This window comes from Tauraco erythrolophus, chromosome 1 (genome assembly GCF_009769465.1).
Source record: "Tauraco erythrolophus isolate bTauEry1 chromosome 1, bTauEry1.pri, whole genome shotgun sequence".
NCBI classification, from domain to species: Eukaryota; Metazoa; Chordata; class Aves; order Musophagiformes; family Musophagidae; genus Tauraco; species Tauraco erythrolophus.
Window position 1 is genome coordinate 136,573,218 of NC_141465.1, and position 15,206 is coordinate 136,588,423.

General features: G+C 50.0%; 1 protein-coding gene across 2 annotated transcripts in view; it reads left to right on the forward strand.

Moving 5' to 3' along the window:
* Window positions 1-214: 214 nt before the first annotated feature.
* PGM2L1 (phosphoglucomutase 2 like 1) overlaps window positions 215-15,206 on the forward strand; it is a 50,013-nt gene continuing 35,021 nt past the window's right edge. For both annotated transcript variants that reach the window (XM_086622450.1, XM_086622456.1), the window contains exon 1: window positions 215-325. In XM_086622450.1, coding sequence (XP_086478576.1) covers window positions 215-325 — 111 coding nt within the window. The remainder of the gene's footprint in view (window positions 326-15,206) is intronic.

A 15,206-nucleotide genomic window follows, 5' to 3' on the forward strand; every position in this document is an offset into this window, starting at 1 on the left:
GAGGTAAACAGCGGCTGCCGCGGGGAGCCCCGGGCGTCCCTCGCCCGCCGAGGCACCGGTCCGCTTCCTCTCGTCCTTCCCCTCCCTCAGGCGATGCGCGGTGCCGCGGCGGGCGTCGGGAAGTGAAGAAGAAGCGAAGCCGCTGCCGCCTTCCTCATCATCATCATCGCCGCTTCCACCCGCGCCCCCCCCTCCCCCCTCCGCAGCCGGCGCCATGGGCGAGTGCGGAGCCCCCGGGGATGTCAACTCCAACGTGCTCGTCGCCCGCAGCACCGGCGACGCGCAGCTCGACCGGGCGGTGTGGCAGTGGCTGAGCTGGGACAAGGTGGGTGTGCGGCGGCGGGGGGCGGCGGGAGCTCCCCCCATCCCCCGGCGGGGGCTTCTCCGTCTTCCCGTGGCTGTTCTGGCATGGATCCCATCGCGGATGCCGTCTCCTTCCCATCCCGGTAGTGTCAGGGTGGCGTTCGGTCCCTTCTCCCTCCCCGAGGCCCTCCGCGTTCCCTCGGCCCATTCCCCCGAGACCAGGGGTGGCCTTACTGGGGCGGGTGGCCTTACTGGGGCAGGTGCCCGTCGAAAAACACCTGGGTGGTTCTGCCCGGGCTGTGGCTGAGGCTGAACCCAGGAGAGGGGAGAGGTGTGCGGCATCCAGGGGCCGTACCTGGCGAAGGAGCGGTGTGATGTCATTTTCCTGGCGGATGGAGTACGGACACGGCACCTGCTTCGCGTGGCTGCGGCGTCTTCGCGAAGACGGGAACACGCGGCTCGTGGAATCGGGTGGAAGGAAGGGCTGTTTGGTGGCTTAAGATGCAGTTAGATGCAACAGCATCGTTTTGTTGTTCTTAGCTTCCTGAATTTAACACCCTCTCCGGGAAAGAAACGGGCTCCAGAGGTCGGAGTTCTGGCACGCTGCCTTCCCTTTCGGCTCCAGCCGGCTGTCAGGAGGACTGCAGGCTTGCTTAGTTCTGATGGAGCCATCCGAAGCAAACCTGGGGCCATGATAATGATGTGGTTTTGGAGGTTATCTTGCTTAACTCGTTGCTGAAAGGGTTACTTTTCAGCTGCTTTGGCCAAACATTGTGGCCTGGGCTTTCAAAAATGCCTTGGAGATGGAATCGCAGAATTGTGGAATGGTTTGGGTTGGAAGGGACCTCAAAGATCATCCAGTTCCAACCCCCCTGCCATGGGCAGGGACACCTTCCATTACACCAGATAGGGGAGGGTAAACCAGAATGCACCAGTGATTTTGATTTAGGTTCCAGTCCATGGCTTCTTTTTCCTTCTTTTTTTTTTTTTTTGAACTTTAATGAGCGATTTTTGATGTATTTATACAGTTTCCTCTTTAGCTTCATCCTGTCAGGATCAAAGCAGGAGGGCTACAAGTGAATTCTACATGACAGCCCTTAGATGAGCTTTCTGCTACCTGGAAACATGCTCTCTTCTTTCGTTTTTGCAGGAATTAAGCCTTGCCATCTGCACATTCTGTGCTCAGAGCTGCCGTTGTGAAGATATCTGGGAACAGTGGCGTGGGGGAGGGAAGGAGTGGAAAAGGGAAATAGCATTCCTGATAATACACCTGATAACAGACATTGAACACTAGTAATTGTTGTTTTTTATTATATATAACTTATGGTTAGTGTATTGAAAGGGTGTGGGTTTATTTTTTTTTTCAAAACAAATTAATATATGTTTATTCTAAAAATGTAGTAAGTATGACAACTTTCACTTTTTAATGTTAAGGCTACTGGGAAAAAATATTTTTATTTAAACCAGCAACAGTGAAATATTACTGTTTCTATAGCTCCTTCTAAGGCCAAAATTAAGATTGTACCTGTTTACCCTTGCTTCCCTGGGTGATAATCATGACTTTTCCTAGAAAGCTGCTTGAGCTTACTGCTTGGAGAGGTTTCAAAGAGTGTTCCTGTGAATTTTGAGAACTCAAAATCACCTGGAGAAGGAGGACTCGGTGCTCCTTTAGGAGAGGGCTGCACGGCTTGGGACATGGGTGCTTCAGAAGCACTTGCAGTCGCTCTGTAGAGGATGTAAATGAAAGAGGTGAAGGTCTCGTGGGACGGGAAGGTGAGGAGAAACCAGCAAGTAGGGCATGAGGAGGGATTATTTGTCCGATGCCCTCGTGTTTCACCAGAAACCTGGGAAATGAGGTCTCTGTAGCTTTGCTGCTTATCAAACGACTTCACAGTCTGTCTCATCCCTTCCCCACCCACGATTTCCTTGGCCGTAGGGACTTTTGCTTGCTCTGATAAAGGGGAAAAAAAAAAAATCTATGCACTACATTCACAGCTGTATTTAGCCGTGGGGAGCTTGTGTCCTCTAACTTAATTGAAAATGACTTGTGGTAATTACTTTTTAGAGCTGTGCTCTTCATCCTTTTTTGGTTTGGGTATACGTGCTAACCTCTTCTAAAACCGGAATTGATTATGGGCTGGAGAGGTGGGTGAGTGGAGGAAACCTGACCCTGTGATGATCTTTGTGCTTTCCTCCTCTCTCAGCAGTTCTGTACATCTTCATTAATGCTTCTAGCAACTGGCTTAAAGGAAGCTCACTAACTGAATCTCCCTCCTTTCCCATTCTCTCTCCTTCATTGCTGTGTGTTTACTTTTTTCTTGGAGAGAAAGGCTTGGAGACATAAGGCACCAGGCTTTTGTTCGGTCCTCCTTTGTAAACTATGTGAACAATTAGTCATTATTCTATATTTTCTCCCTTTCATTCTTCTTCATCCGCTCTCTTAACGTTCCTCTTGTACTTCCACATCTGGAAGTACAGACTTGAGCCTCCTAAAGGAGCCTGACTTGTACAGAAAGCTGTGGCAGAGCAGTTGTCTCCGAGAAAACCGCTTCTCTTTAGAGCAAATGTTAGAGTTTTGGACTTTGGTTGTAGTCATGATTTTATGTGCTTGTCTTAGGTGGCTTTACAAAGTGGCAAGAACGTGCTCCGCACAGAGTGCCACGAAAACGAGGTGTGCTTGCTGCAGTAGCTGAACGCTTGTTGTACGTGGCAGCAGAGAAGGTTTCAGTGTAAGTCTGTGGGTCAGATACTGTCTCAGCAGCTGGTGAGAGTGAACACTATGATTAAGATGCTCATCATTTCCCACCTGGAATACTGTGTTCAGTTCTGGGGTCCCCAGCACAAGAAGGACATGGAGCTGCTGGAGCGGGGCCAGAGGAGGCCATGGAGATGATCCGAGGGCTGGAGCACCTCTGCTCTGGAGACAGGCTGGGAGAGTTGGGGCTGTTCAGCCTGGAGAAGAGAAGGCTCCGGGGAGACCTTCCAGCACCTTCTAGTACCTAAAGGGGCTACAGGAAACTGGAGAGGGGCTTTGGACAAGGGTGTGTAGTGACAGGACACGGGGCAATGGCTTTAAACTGAAAGAGGGGAGATTTCGATGGGATCTAAGGAAGAAATTCTTCCCTCTGAGGGTGGTGAGGCACTGGCACAGGTTGCCCAGAGAAGCTGTGGCTGCCCCATCCCTGGCAGTGTTCAAGGCCAGGCTGGATGGGGCTTTGGGCAACCTGGTGTAGTGGAAGGTGTCCCTGCCCATGGCAGGGGGTTGGAACTGGATGATCTTTGAGGTCCCTTCCAACCCAAACCATTCTATGACCTACTTAATCAAAAACATGGTCCCAAAGAAAGATTCACAGGGCAGATAACAGGTGCCCTCTTGCTTTCCCTCAGTAAGTCCTCACTCTGTAAAAACTAAGCCCAAACTCTGGCTGTTGGCTGCAGATTTATTGCTTAGTGCTGTAGAATCGCTGGAAAGAATTGTGTTCCTCAAGAGCACGCTTGGTATAGTGCAGCTCTGCCCATCTCCCATAAAAACAGGGAGGTGTGTTTGTGCACAAACTGCTCCTGGGCTGTGGTCGTTGTGGTGGAGTGCACCTGGGAGAGCGAGATGTTTTGTGGTTATTACAAAGGCCTTGTTAGAACATCATGGGGGCAAAAACTCAAATTAATGCTCCACAAGCTGCATGTGGAGGTCCCTTTCACTGTACCCTCGTTTTAGTGTAATAATTCATGAGCTCATTGCCAGGGCACAGATGTAGCATGGATAACTTCCTGCTGGCTTATGAGGTGGCTTGCTTGGTTTGAGGTTTTGGTTTTTGAGTGCCCCTGAGTGTTCTTTTAGTTTTTGTGACTTTTATGGTGCGTTTCAAGAGGAAATGGATTTGGTAGTTAGAGAGCAATAGCCTGCTCCTGTCATTCAGCTTGCAATACTTTTTCTTATTAAGATTTTTAAGTGAATTTTTAAGAATAAAAATGGGAAAATAAAGTCTAGGAGTTGGCCACAAGTGAGAAGATGTTTTTTTTTTTTTTCAAAACGTCATGTATGCATTGGAAGCTCTGACATTAAAACATGGAAAATAAAATTGTGAATTATGGAAATAGCTGATTCTGGGTAGACCAGGACACAAAACCCATCTCGGTACAACCAAGACTACTGAGAGTGCCCAAGCAAACTGTGTGCATTGGGGCAAGCTCTGAAATAACACGAGGTGCCTGTTCTGAGACATTAAACTATTATCAAGTCCATCAGGAGATCTTGAAGTTTGTACTTCACGGCATTACTGTCTGTATTGATAAATAAGCTGTACCGATGGGGTGGGGGGTGTCGTGGAGGTGGAAAAGGATATCGCTGTTCTGTCTTTACACACTTTAACTTCCAGATGTCAGAAGGAAGACTTGAACTTTAAGACTTGCTTTGTATGATTTGGAACTTCCCTGTGTTAGATCCCTCTGAGTTCGTGAATGCTCATAGAATGGTTTGGGTTGGACGGGACCTCAAAGATCACCCAGTTCCAACCCCCCTGCCATGGGCAGGGACACCTTCCACTACACCAGGTTGCCCAAAGCCTCATCCAGCCTGGCCTGGAACACTTCCAGGGATGGGGCAGCCACAGCTTCTCTGGGCAACCTGTGCCAGTGCCTCAGCACCCTCAGAGGGAAGAATTTCTTCCTTAGATCCCATCGAAATCTCCCCTCTTTCAGTTTAAAGCCATCACCCCGTGTCCTGTCACTACACACCCTTGTCCAAAGCCCCTCTCTAAGTATTCTGTATGATGTAGGGTCTTTTGTGGTTTTTTAACTGCTGGTTTACACATATTTGGGTGGTCTAATGATTTTGAAATGTTCTGAGAAATGGTTTTTATTCTGCATCAGATCATAATGAGAGAATCACAGAAATCTCACCCTTCCTCATTGCTATACTTCCCCCTCCCTGCCTGCCTCGGCTGGCACAATATTCATGCGGTTGTCCAGGGAATGGCTCCAGGGGGCAGGGGGAAGGGAGTGGATTTGTTATTGATCAGACTTACTGCAGCTGCAGAAATGTGTTTTTTCCTGACACCAGAAAGGGGCCAGCACGTTAGTGGGAGCAGCCTGGGAAGGTGAGAACTGCCTCCCTCAGCAGCAGTGAGCTACGAAGCATTGCTGCGATAGATTTCAATCAAGTTTTTTTTAAAAAGACATGAGAAAATGACTGTTTAAAAAAAAAAAAAAAGTTACATAAGGTCTGTTTTGTATTGTATTTGTAGAGGTGGCTTGTCTGGCTCTTTTATCCTGGGAAGCCCTGCAGCACCCAGCCCTGGTGCCTTCCACCCACCCAGGTTTCTCTGTACAGCTCTCACGTTTATCCATAGGTACACTTTATGTACGTATGGCTAGATATGTCTGCATATCACATATATGTATATATATGTGCACACACATATTAAAAAAAATACATAAATAGACAAGGACAGCAAGGAACGAGTCAAAAAAGGTTACCAACAAAAGACAGCACCAACTGGAAGAACCAGACAATGGCTTTGTGAATCAGAAATTTTATTTTGAGGAAGTTTTCATAATTAAGGTGGGTGGCAGGGAGGTTACCCTGTTTGGGGGTTCTCTAGCTGCTGGTAGGGTGATGGTGAGGTACAGAGATGGTGGGTGGTGGGGAGGTTACTGTCTTCATGGCTACAGGGAGCATCCTGCTGCCTGTAGGACCATAATGAGGTGTGGAGATGGAGGGTGGTGTGGAGAACCCTTTATTCTTGGCCATGGAGGGCTTTCAGCTGCCTGTAGGACCATAATGGGGTGTGGAGATGGAGGGTGGTGTGGAGAACCCTTTATTCTTGGCCTTGGAGGGCTTTCAGCTGTCTGTAGGACCATGATGGTGGGCTGCATAGATGGTTGGTGGTGCAGTGCTGCTTTTGCCCTCAGCTCTGAGGTGCTTCCAGCTGTCTGTAGGACCATGGTATGGTTTGGAGATGGTACACAGGGTTCAGAGATGGTGGGTGGTGCAGAGATCCCACTGTCCTCAGCTGTGGGGAGCTTCCATCTGCCTGTAGGTCAGTGATGGAGTACAGACTGGGGCTGTGTGTAATTCCTTATCCTTAGGTCAATGTCCTTATAGAAAGGCACAGCACTCTCTGACTGAGGAGTGGAGGCTGTGGTCTAGTTATGTCTGTATCTGGGACTGCAGCTGTCAAAGGTGTGAGAATCAATGACCAAAGCAGTCACCTTCCATCACCTTGGATCTCCCCTGCCTCCCAGCCTGGGGCTCTCCCAGCCTCCTGCTGAGGCTGTCCATCCCATGTCTCCCTGGTGGCCAGGAGACACTTGTCCTGGGCCAACTGTGCCACCCACCCCCCGTGACATGGGCTACCACCAGTGTTCTGCTACTGTATCACTAGTGATGGTGCCAGGAGCTCAGGTGGGGCCTAGCCTGTGGCCATCCAGGGTAAAAGGTTGGGGAGCTGCCTCTGCCCATGGCTGCGAGGAGCTTCCAGCTTCCTGCATGACTGTGATGGGATGCAGGCAGGATACTTATCTCTGGAGCGGGAGGGCAGGAGCATCCTGTGGTCTGGTCCCATTCCTCTCTGGGTGTCCAGCTATGATGCCATGGAGAAGCAACGTGGGAGGAACAACCAACCTCCCCTCCCCTGCCTGGCACAGCCCTTGGTGTGCCCATCTGGGGCTGGCTGTGTCACCAACTCCCCTGTGATGTGGGCGACCAGCAATGTTCTGCCTGCTGTGATATGGCTGAGACATAGAATCATAGAATGGTTTGGGTGGGAAGGGACTTCAAAGATCATCCAGTTCCAACCCCCCTGCCATGGGCAGGGACACCCTCCACTACACCAGGTTGCCCAAAGCCCCATCCAACCTGGCCTGGAACACTGCCAGGGATGGGGCAGCCACAGCTTCTCTGGGCAACCTGTGCCAGTGCCTCAGCACCCTCATCACCAGGGCTGGTGCATCACTGTGACATGGACCATTCAAGCAAGAAGAAACAAATATTAATAAAATAATAATAACAACGATGCTGATGATGCTGAGGAGTGAAACTAAGCAACTGTAGCAGCAATTTAAAGAACAGCAGCTCAGCAAAGGTTAAAAGAGAATTAAAAACAGCAGGTCCTATCCACTGCCCAGCTCTAAGGACTTGTGCTGCTGAGATGTGTGGGTTTGAAGGCTAAATTCTGGAAGAAAACTGCTTGCCATGTTGACTAAAGGTAGTATTTCACACGTTTAAGATTAAAGACATGTCCAGTGCCAAACCCTGAATCCACGGGTTGCTGACAGCACTGAAGACATCTCAATGTGAACCACAGGACTCGCACCTTTCTCTCCCTGACATGACTTCTCCAGGGACTGTCCTGTGCTCCACACTTCGGTTAGACACCGGAACAAGACACATAAATTAGTTTCCATCTCCTTGGTGCACTGCAGGAGCATCACAGAAGAAATGGGCACAAACTGAAACACGGGAGGGTCCCTCTGAGCATCAGGAAACGCTTTGTCGCAGTGAGGCTGACTGAGCACTGGCACAGGTTGCCCAGGGAGGTTGTGGAGTCTCCATCCTTGGAGATATTCAGCAGCTGTCTGGACAGGGTCCTGGGCAGCTGGCTCTGTCCCTGCTTGAGCAGTGGGGTTGGAAAGATGAAGGAGGTCCTGTTCTGCGAAACAAAAATCTGATTTAACTTGTTTATATAAACTGTACAAAATCTTCCACAAAAACAGAAGTAGTGAAAGGAATGCAAGCAGAAGGATGGGTCTCATTTACTGGATGTGATCTTACCGTGACCCTTGGGAAGAGCAGAGAGCCAGGTGAAATCTGTGTGCCGTGAACTGTCTCAGACCGTTGAACAACGCAGTGATGTGACCTGCTTTGCCTGTGACTTCTTCCTGTGCTGTTCACTGAGTGACAGAATTAAATTAAAGGACTTATCCCAAGCACAAGTACAGGCTGGGTGGAGAATGGATGGCGAGCAGCCCTGAGGAGAAGGACTTGGGGGTCCTGGTGAACGAGAAGCTTGCCATGAGCTGGCACCGTGCGCTGGCAGCCCAGAAAGCCAACCGTGTCCTGGACTGCACCCAGAGCAGCGTGGGCAGCAGGGCGAGGGAGGGGATTCTGCCCCTCTGCTCTGCTCTCCTGAGACCTCCCTGCAGTGCTGCCTTCAGCTCTGGGGTCCCCAGCACAAGAAGGACATGGAGCTGCTGGAGTGGGGCCAGAGGAGGCCACGGAGATGATGCGAGGGCTGGAGCACCTCTGCTCTGGAGACAAGCTGGGAGAGTTGGGGCTGTTCAGCCTGGAGAAGAGAAGGCTCCGGGGAGACCTTCCAGCACCTTCCAGTACCTAAAGGGGCTACAGGAAAGCTGGAGAGGGGCTTTGGACAAGGGTATGTAGTGACAGGACACGGGGCAATGGCTTTAAACTGGAAGAGGGGAGATTTTGATGGGATCTGAGGAAGAAATTGTTCCCTCTGAGGGTGGTGAGGCACTGGCACAGGTTGCCCAGGGAAGCTGTGGCTGCCCCATCCCTGGCAGTGTTCCAGGCCAGGTTGGATGGGGCTTTGGGCAACCTGGTGTAGTGGAGGGTGTCCCTGCCCATGGCAGGGGGGTTGGAACTAGATGATCTTTGAGGTCCCTTCCAGCCCAAACCATTCTATGACTTGGAGCTCAACCTCCGTTTGCTCGTCTTACCAGTAGCATTTGGTCTTAACATCTTGTTTTAGGACTGTGGACCTCTAATCAGAGGATTGCGAGTTCAGAGCTTTATATGTTCCTTCCATGTAGATACAGGTTTCCAAGTTGTGGCATTCCTGCAAAGGCAGCGCGATGTGCCTGTCCCTCTCGGAGGGAAGCAGCACTTCAGCAGCGCAGTCTGCGCATCCTTTTTGCACTGCGGTGTGGCTGTAGTCACGTCGTGTGGCCTCGGCCCCTCCGGGGTGGATGAGCACTTCGTACGGGGCGTGCAGCCTCCCTGCCTCAGGAATTCACGGCTCTTGTTCCGTCAAAGTGCCGGCGGGGTGATGGTTTTGGTAGCTTCAAAACTTAGGTCCTATGTGCCTGGGTTGTGTGAGTTAAGGGGGAGGTACAGAGCCTTTGGGGGTGGTATTGGAGGACTGGTTTTGGTGCAAAAACTCTTCCCCAGTTCACTCCAAGCAGGCAGCATGGATGTAGATATTAACTAAAGTGTTCTTTCAACCTGGCGTCTTCCACTCTTACGGGCTCCCAACCAGAAGTAGTTGACTGTTACGGAGGTGGTGTGGCTCTCTGAGGCACCAGGATTTGGGAACAAAGCAGAACAAGGCAAACTCACAGTGTAAATGTAGCCCCAGTGAGTTGGCAGAGACGAGGGATGTGTTGTGGGGAACCTTCTACCTCTCAGGTGCAACCTCCAGCAATACGTAGAGGCTGTGATTTGCTCTACCATCACCTTTCTCTCCCACTCCAGTAAGTAGCTTGAGTAGCTGCTTGCCAGCAGTTACCCAACTGATTTTCCCCCAAAAATGAGCACCTAACAATTTCTAAGTGACTTGTAAACCAGACCTTGATGTGAGCACCACTGCTGGGCTGAAGTTGTGGATGTGAGGTGGTCAGCTGTGCCACAGACAACGCTCCATTCCTCTTCTTTAGGAGTTCCTACCAATAGATGCTCTGGTGTGTTTGGATCTTAGGGACGGACCGTGATTTAATCTGGGAAAAAGCTTAAAACAATTGCTGATTTAAAAACCAAAGGCTGGCTGGCAGAGCTTGATGCACACACTTTGTGGCTGTCAGATTTGCTGAATTCTAAGCAAATTTGAGACTTTTTTTTTTTCCCGCTTCTTCCAGGCTACATATGCAACGAGTGTCTGAGAAAAAAAAAGATTGCTATGAGAGTTGTAAACTGCCACTTATTTTGACAGGATATTAGCTTTGAAACCCAACTCTGGCATAAGTACACATTATTAACGTGATTGGGAGTGAAGGAACTGGTAAGAGATACTCAGCTAATGCCCTTGTACTTTAATTTTCCAGTTGCTTCAGGTTACATATCCTGATGAGCTACAAAAAAAGTGTAATTCTGCCTCGGTAGGCAATTGTGCAGTACATGGAAAACTGAAGATGAGGAAACATAACATCAAATTCAGTAGAGAATTTTTTTTTTTTTTTTCATAAGCCTCAAGCTTTTCTTAAAGGTATCGATGTTGCAGATTCTGAACGGCTGCAGGACATGACCCCACAGTCGAGTCCTACATCTCATTCTGGCAGTTATTTTTTGTAAGTAGTTGTTTAAACTATACCTCACATCCCCACCAGGCTGGTCTCCTTCCCTCTGCTCAAAAGCCATTGTAACCACTTTAAAATTTAACCACTGATACAGGTTATGTAAAGTTCCCTGCAGAACTAGTCAGAAACAACAGGGGTAACTTGCAAAAAACACTTTGAGGAAGTAGTAGAGCTTTCTAGAGATGGGTAAAAATTTTATAGTGAAAAAATAATGCAGAACTTATTTTTTCTGGTGCTCGTGTGAGTGCAGAACTATGCTCAGACTCTTACCAGTGCAGCAGCCAGTCTATTCCTGTCCCAAATGTTTCTTATTTCCATTTCTTTGTGACAATGGATCTGAAACACTGAGGGGAGGTTCTGATGGCCTCATCCTCTCTCCTTCTCCCTTGTCAGTAATGCAAACCCTGCTCCGTGCGAATGAGAGGGCTCCCTGAAGGTACTTGGTCGAGTCTGCTTGAAATGGGATAGGAAAACCTTGCCTGACCTCTGGTTGCTCTTCAGTTCCCACGTATCAAATGGCAAACCTCAAAGCTATTTAAAAATTAAGACTGCTTCACAAGTTTACGTCTTAAAATGGTAGATTAACGTCTCCGAGGGCACTCACAGCACGCTTGTAGGTGCTGCCAGGTTGGGAAGTAGACAGTTGAGGGCAGAGCTGCTATTTGGGGGGAAGCAGACAGACTCGAGGAACGGACCAGCGGGATGTTAAGTTAAATTCAATGAGGACGTGAGGACAGGCTGTGCTTGGGAAGGAGGAACACCCTGCAGGCATACTGGGAGGCTCTGTAGGCTGAACAGTGCTGAACAGGAGCCAGTGGGCTTCCCTGCCAGTAGAGGATGAGAGCATCCTGGGCCATTGTGGGGAAGGAATTATCTCCCTTTACTCAGCACTTGTTCGCCTGCATCCAGATACCATGTCTGGCTTTAGGCTCCCCAGTGCCAGATGGATGTTGATACACTGGTGCAAGTTCAGCAGTGAGGCTCCAAGATGGTGGGAGGTTGGAGCACTCACCTGGTGAGCTGAGACTGAGAGAACCATAGAATCACAGAATGGTTTGGGTTGGAAGGAACCTCAAAGATCATTCAGTTCCAATCCCCCTGCCATGGGCAGGGACACCCTCCACTACACCAGGGTGCCCAAAGCCCCATCCAACCTGGCCTGGAACACTGCCAGGGATGGGGCAGCCACAGCTTCTCTGGGCAACCTGTGCCAGTGCCTCACCACCCTCAGAGGGAAGAATTTCTTCCTTAGATCCCATCGAAATCTCCCCTCTTTCAGTTTAAAGCCATTTCCCCTTGTCCTATCACTGCACACCCTTGTCCAAAGCCCCTCTCCAGCTTTCCTGTAGGAAAGTACCCTTTAGGTACTGGAAGGCTGCAATAAGATCACCCCGGAGCCTTCTCTTCTCCAGGCTGAACAGCCCCAACTCTTTCAGCCTGTCTCCAGAGCAGAGGTGCTCCAGCCCTCGGATCATCTCCGTGGCCTCCTCTGGACCCGCTCCAGCAGCTCCATGTCCTTCTTGTGCTGGGGACCCCAGAGCTGAAGGCAGCACTGCAGGGGGGTCTCAGGAGAGCAGAGCAGAGGGGCAGAATCCCCTCCCTCGCCCTGCTGCCCACGCTGCTCTGGATGCAGCCCAGGACACGGTTGGCAGAACTGGTGCTGGTTCTCCTGCTTCTCCTCTCCCTACTGAACCAAGGGGAGACCCACAGTCAAGAAACCCAGCTGCAGCCCAGTCACCAGCCAGAGGTGCCTCTTTCCTTCCCTGTCCCTTTTCTGGCCCCAACAGTGTATGTTCAGGGTAGCATGAGCGTTTCCTTTCACGGCCTTCCTGCCTGCTGTCACCTTATCTGCCACCTCCTTGCACGCTGCTGGCGGAGGGCAGGACCTCTTCCCCACCCAGAGCAGGAGGAACAGCATCTGTTGCTTCTTGATTGCTGCCCTGTCCTGCCTCCTGACCTATAGATATGTGTGTGAGTGTGTGTGCAGGTGCAAGAGGTGAGGCCTTGTGGCGTGGTGGCCACTTGTCAGATGCATGGAGAGCTGTTTGGCTGGCAGCAGAGGTGTCTCCATCGCTGTAGGATGTGGATCTCTGGGTTGGTCTCACCTCCATTCCTGATGTTGCCCCCTTCCCTGCCCTCTTTGCCTTTGGGAGGTTGGTCTCTGTGGGCTTGAAGGACTCTGCTCTCTGCCACGTGCTTTTTCCACCAGTAAGTAATCCTGTGAAAGCCAGTAACAGTGTGGGGCTCAGAGGCTTTGAAGAGTCCTTCTCTTCCCTCTTTGGGGAGTGTCAGTGCTGCTTCTGCCAGATGTCATGCCAGGTGGACTCAGGCCTCTGCACACACGTTCCTATCGCCGCAGGCAGATCATGCCAAAGCCATGATCATAGAATCACAGAATGGTTTGGGTTGGAAGGGACCTCAAAGATCATCCAGTCCCAACCCCCCTGCCACGGGCAGGGACACCCTCCACTACACCAGGTTGGCCAAAGCCTCATCCAACCTGACCTTGAACACTTCCAGGGATGGGGCAGCCACAACTTCTCTGGGCAACCTGTGCCAGTGCCTCACCACCCTCAGAGGGAAGAATTTCTTCCTTAGATCCCATCAAAATCTCCCCTCTTCCAGTTTAAAGCCATTGCCCCATGTCCTGTCGCTACACGCCCTTGTGTAAAGCCCCTCTCCAGCTTTCTTGAAACCCCTTTAGGTACTGGAAGGCTGCTAGAAGATCACTCTGGAGCCTTCAGTATCGTTTCATGATACTGAAGTGGACTCAACCTCTTAGTTTTCCCCCTTCCCTAACCATTTCTTAGTGTGGGATAGCAACCACAGCCCAGTTACTGGGATACTCCCTGCTCTGCTTCACAGGGCAATGAAGAAGCAAGCAGTACCTGGAAGTCAGCCCCTGAACCCCTTGAGGTATCCCTACCAGATGAGTCACCAGCACTTCTGGAGCAACTGGGGGAGCCTAGGAAAGACTACAAGTCACGTTGGTGGGGTAAGGCTGCCGGTGCTGAGCTCCCCACAGCACCTTTGCTCTCGTCTCCCACCCTCTGTGCCTCCAACAGCGATGTTGCACTTGGCACAGTGGCTGTGGTCACTACCCCAACCTGCCTTCCCTGAGCTGCTCCACTGTCCGTGAGGGCTTCAGGTGCTTTTCCAGAAAGTCTTGTTGGCCAGCAGCGCAGAGACTTGGTGTTTTTGGTGGATACATGTTCAAGGCCAGGTTGGATGGGGCTTTGGGCAACCTGGTGTAGTGGAGGGTGTCCCTGCCCATGGCAGGGGGGTTGGAACTGGATGATCTTTGAGGTCCCTTCCAACCCAAACCATTCTGTGATATCCATGTACTGCTTGGCTTTAGAAGAAGTGCTAAATTCTGAGCTCTTCAAATCACTAAATCCGTGAGAAGAATTTGAGTTGCTTTGTTGGAGCCATCGGGGACGCAAGGGTATCTTAGAGCATTGCTCTTGTTAGGGAATGGCTGTTAAACAGCCTGGTTTTTATCTGCTTAAGACAGGAAGCTTTAGACAGTCTTCTGGTGATTTTTTAAGGATATTAAAATAATATCCAAACACTGTAGTTGATAATCTCTAAGGAACTTCTCTTTTGCTTACGCTGTGCTTCTGCGTTGGGATTGACGGAGCTGCTGACGTACTAATCCAGGCAGTGGTTAAGAGGTGGCACTTCGGAAGCTTGAGGAGTGCTTTTCCAAGCAGTGATCTGTGAATACATCATAGAATCATAGAATGGTTAGGGCTGGAAGGGACCTTCAAAGGTCATCTAGTCCAACCCCCCTGCAAGGAACAGGGATATCTCCAACTAGATCAGGTTGCTCAGGGCCTTGTCCAACCTGGCCTTGAACGTCTCCAGGGATGGAGCATCCACCACCTCTCTGGGCAACCTGTGCCAGTGTTCTACCACTCTCATGGTAAAAAATTTTTTCCTAATATCCAATCTGAATCTACCTCCCTCTATTTTAAAACCATTACCCCTTGTCCTATCACAACAGGCCCTCCTGAACAGCCTCTCCCCATCTTTCTTGTAGGCCCCCTTGAGGTACTGGAAGACATCAATGAACTGCTCAAAGCTGCTAGTAAACCTCTCACCTCTGCGGCACGTAACTGCATCCATAGGTGGGATTGATGATATTTCCGTGGGATTGAGGATATTTCCATGGGATTTAGAAGTACAACGGGGTGCTGCATAGCTTGACTAAGCTGAGAGACCCTCCTGGTGCCACTTGCTTCATGTGACAGGGAGGTTAGTGTTGATGGAGAGAGTGACACTGCAGTGATGCCAATGAATTCAGAAAATATGCTTTGTGTAAGGGTTTCTTCTTCATAATCCCGGTTCTTCTTCATAATCCCACTCTCTAATATTAAAGTCTGTTGTGTGTTTTAACATTCCAACCATTCCGCTTTGAGAAATAAACCTTCGTGAGAATTACTGGGAAACTTTGAGATGTATTACTGCATTTTGTAACTGTAAAGCAAAACAGCAAAAAAATCTGTTTTTTTGAGAATTTGCAATAGGGTTAAACTTTGATTATCTTTTAGCCCCACCTGACTGCAGTGCCTTTTGAAATTTCCAGTTCAGTACGGTAAATGGTGTTCGTAGCCAGATGTATGTTGCAAGAAGCTAAACTCATCCGGAGGATT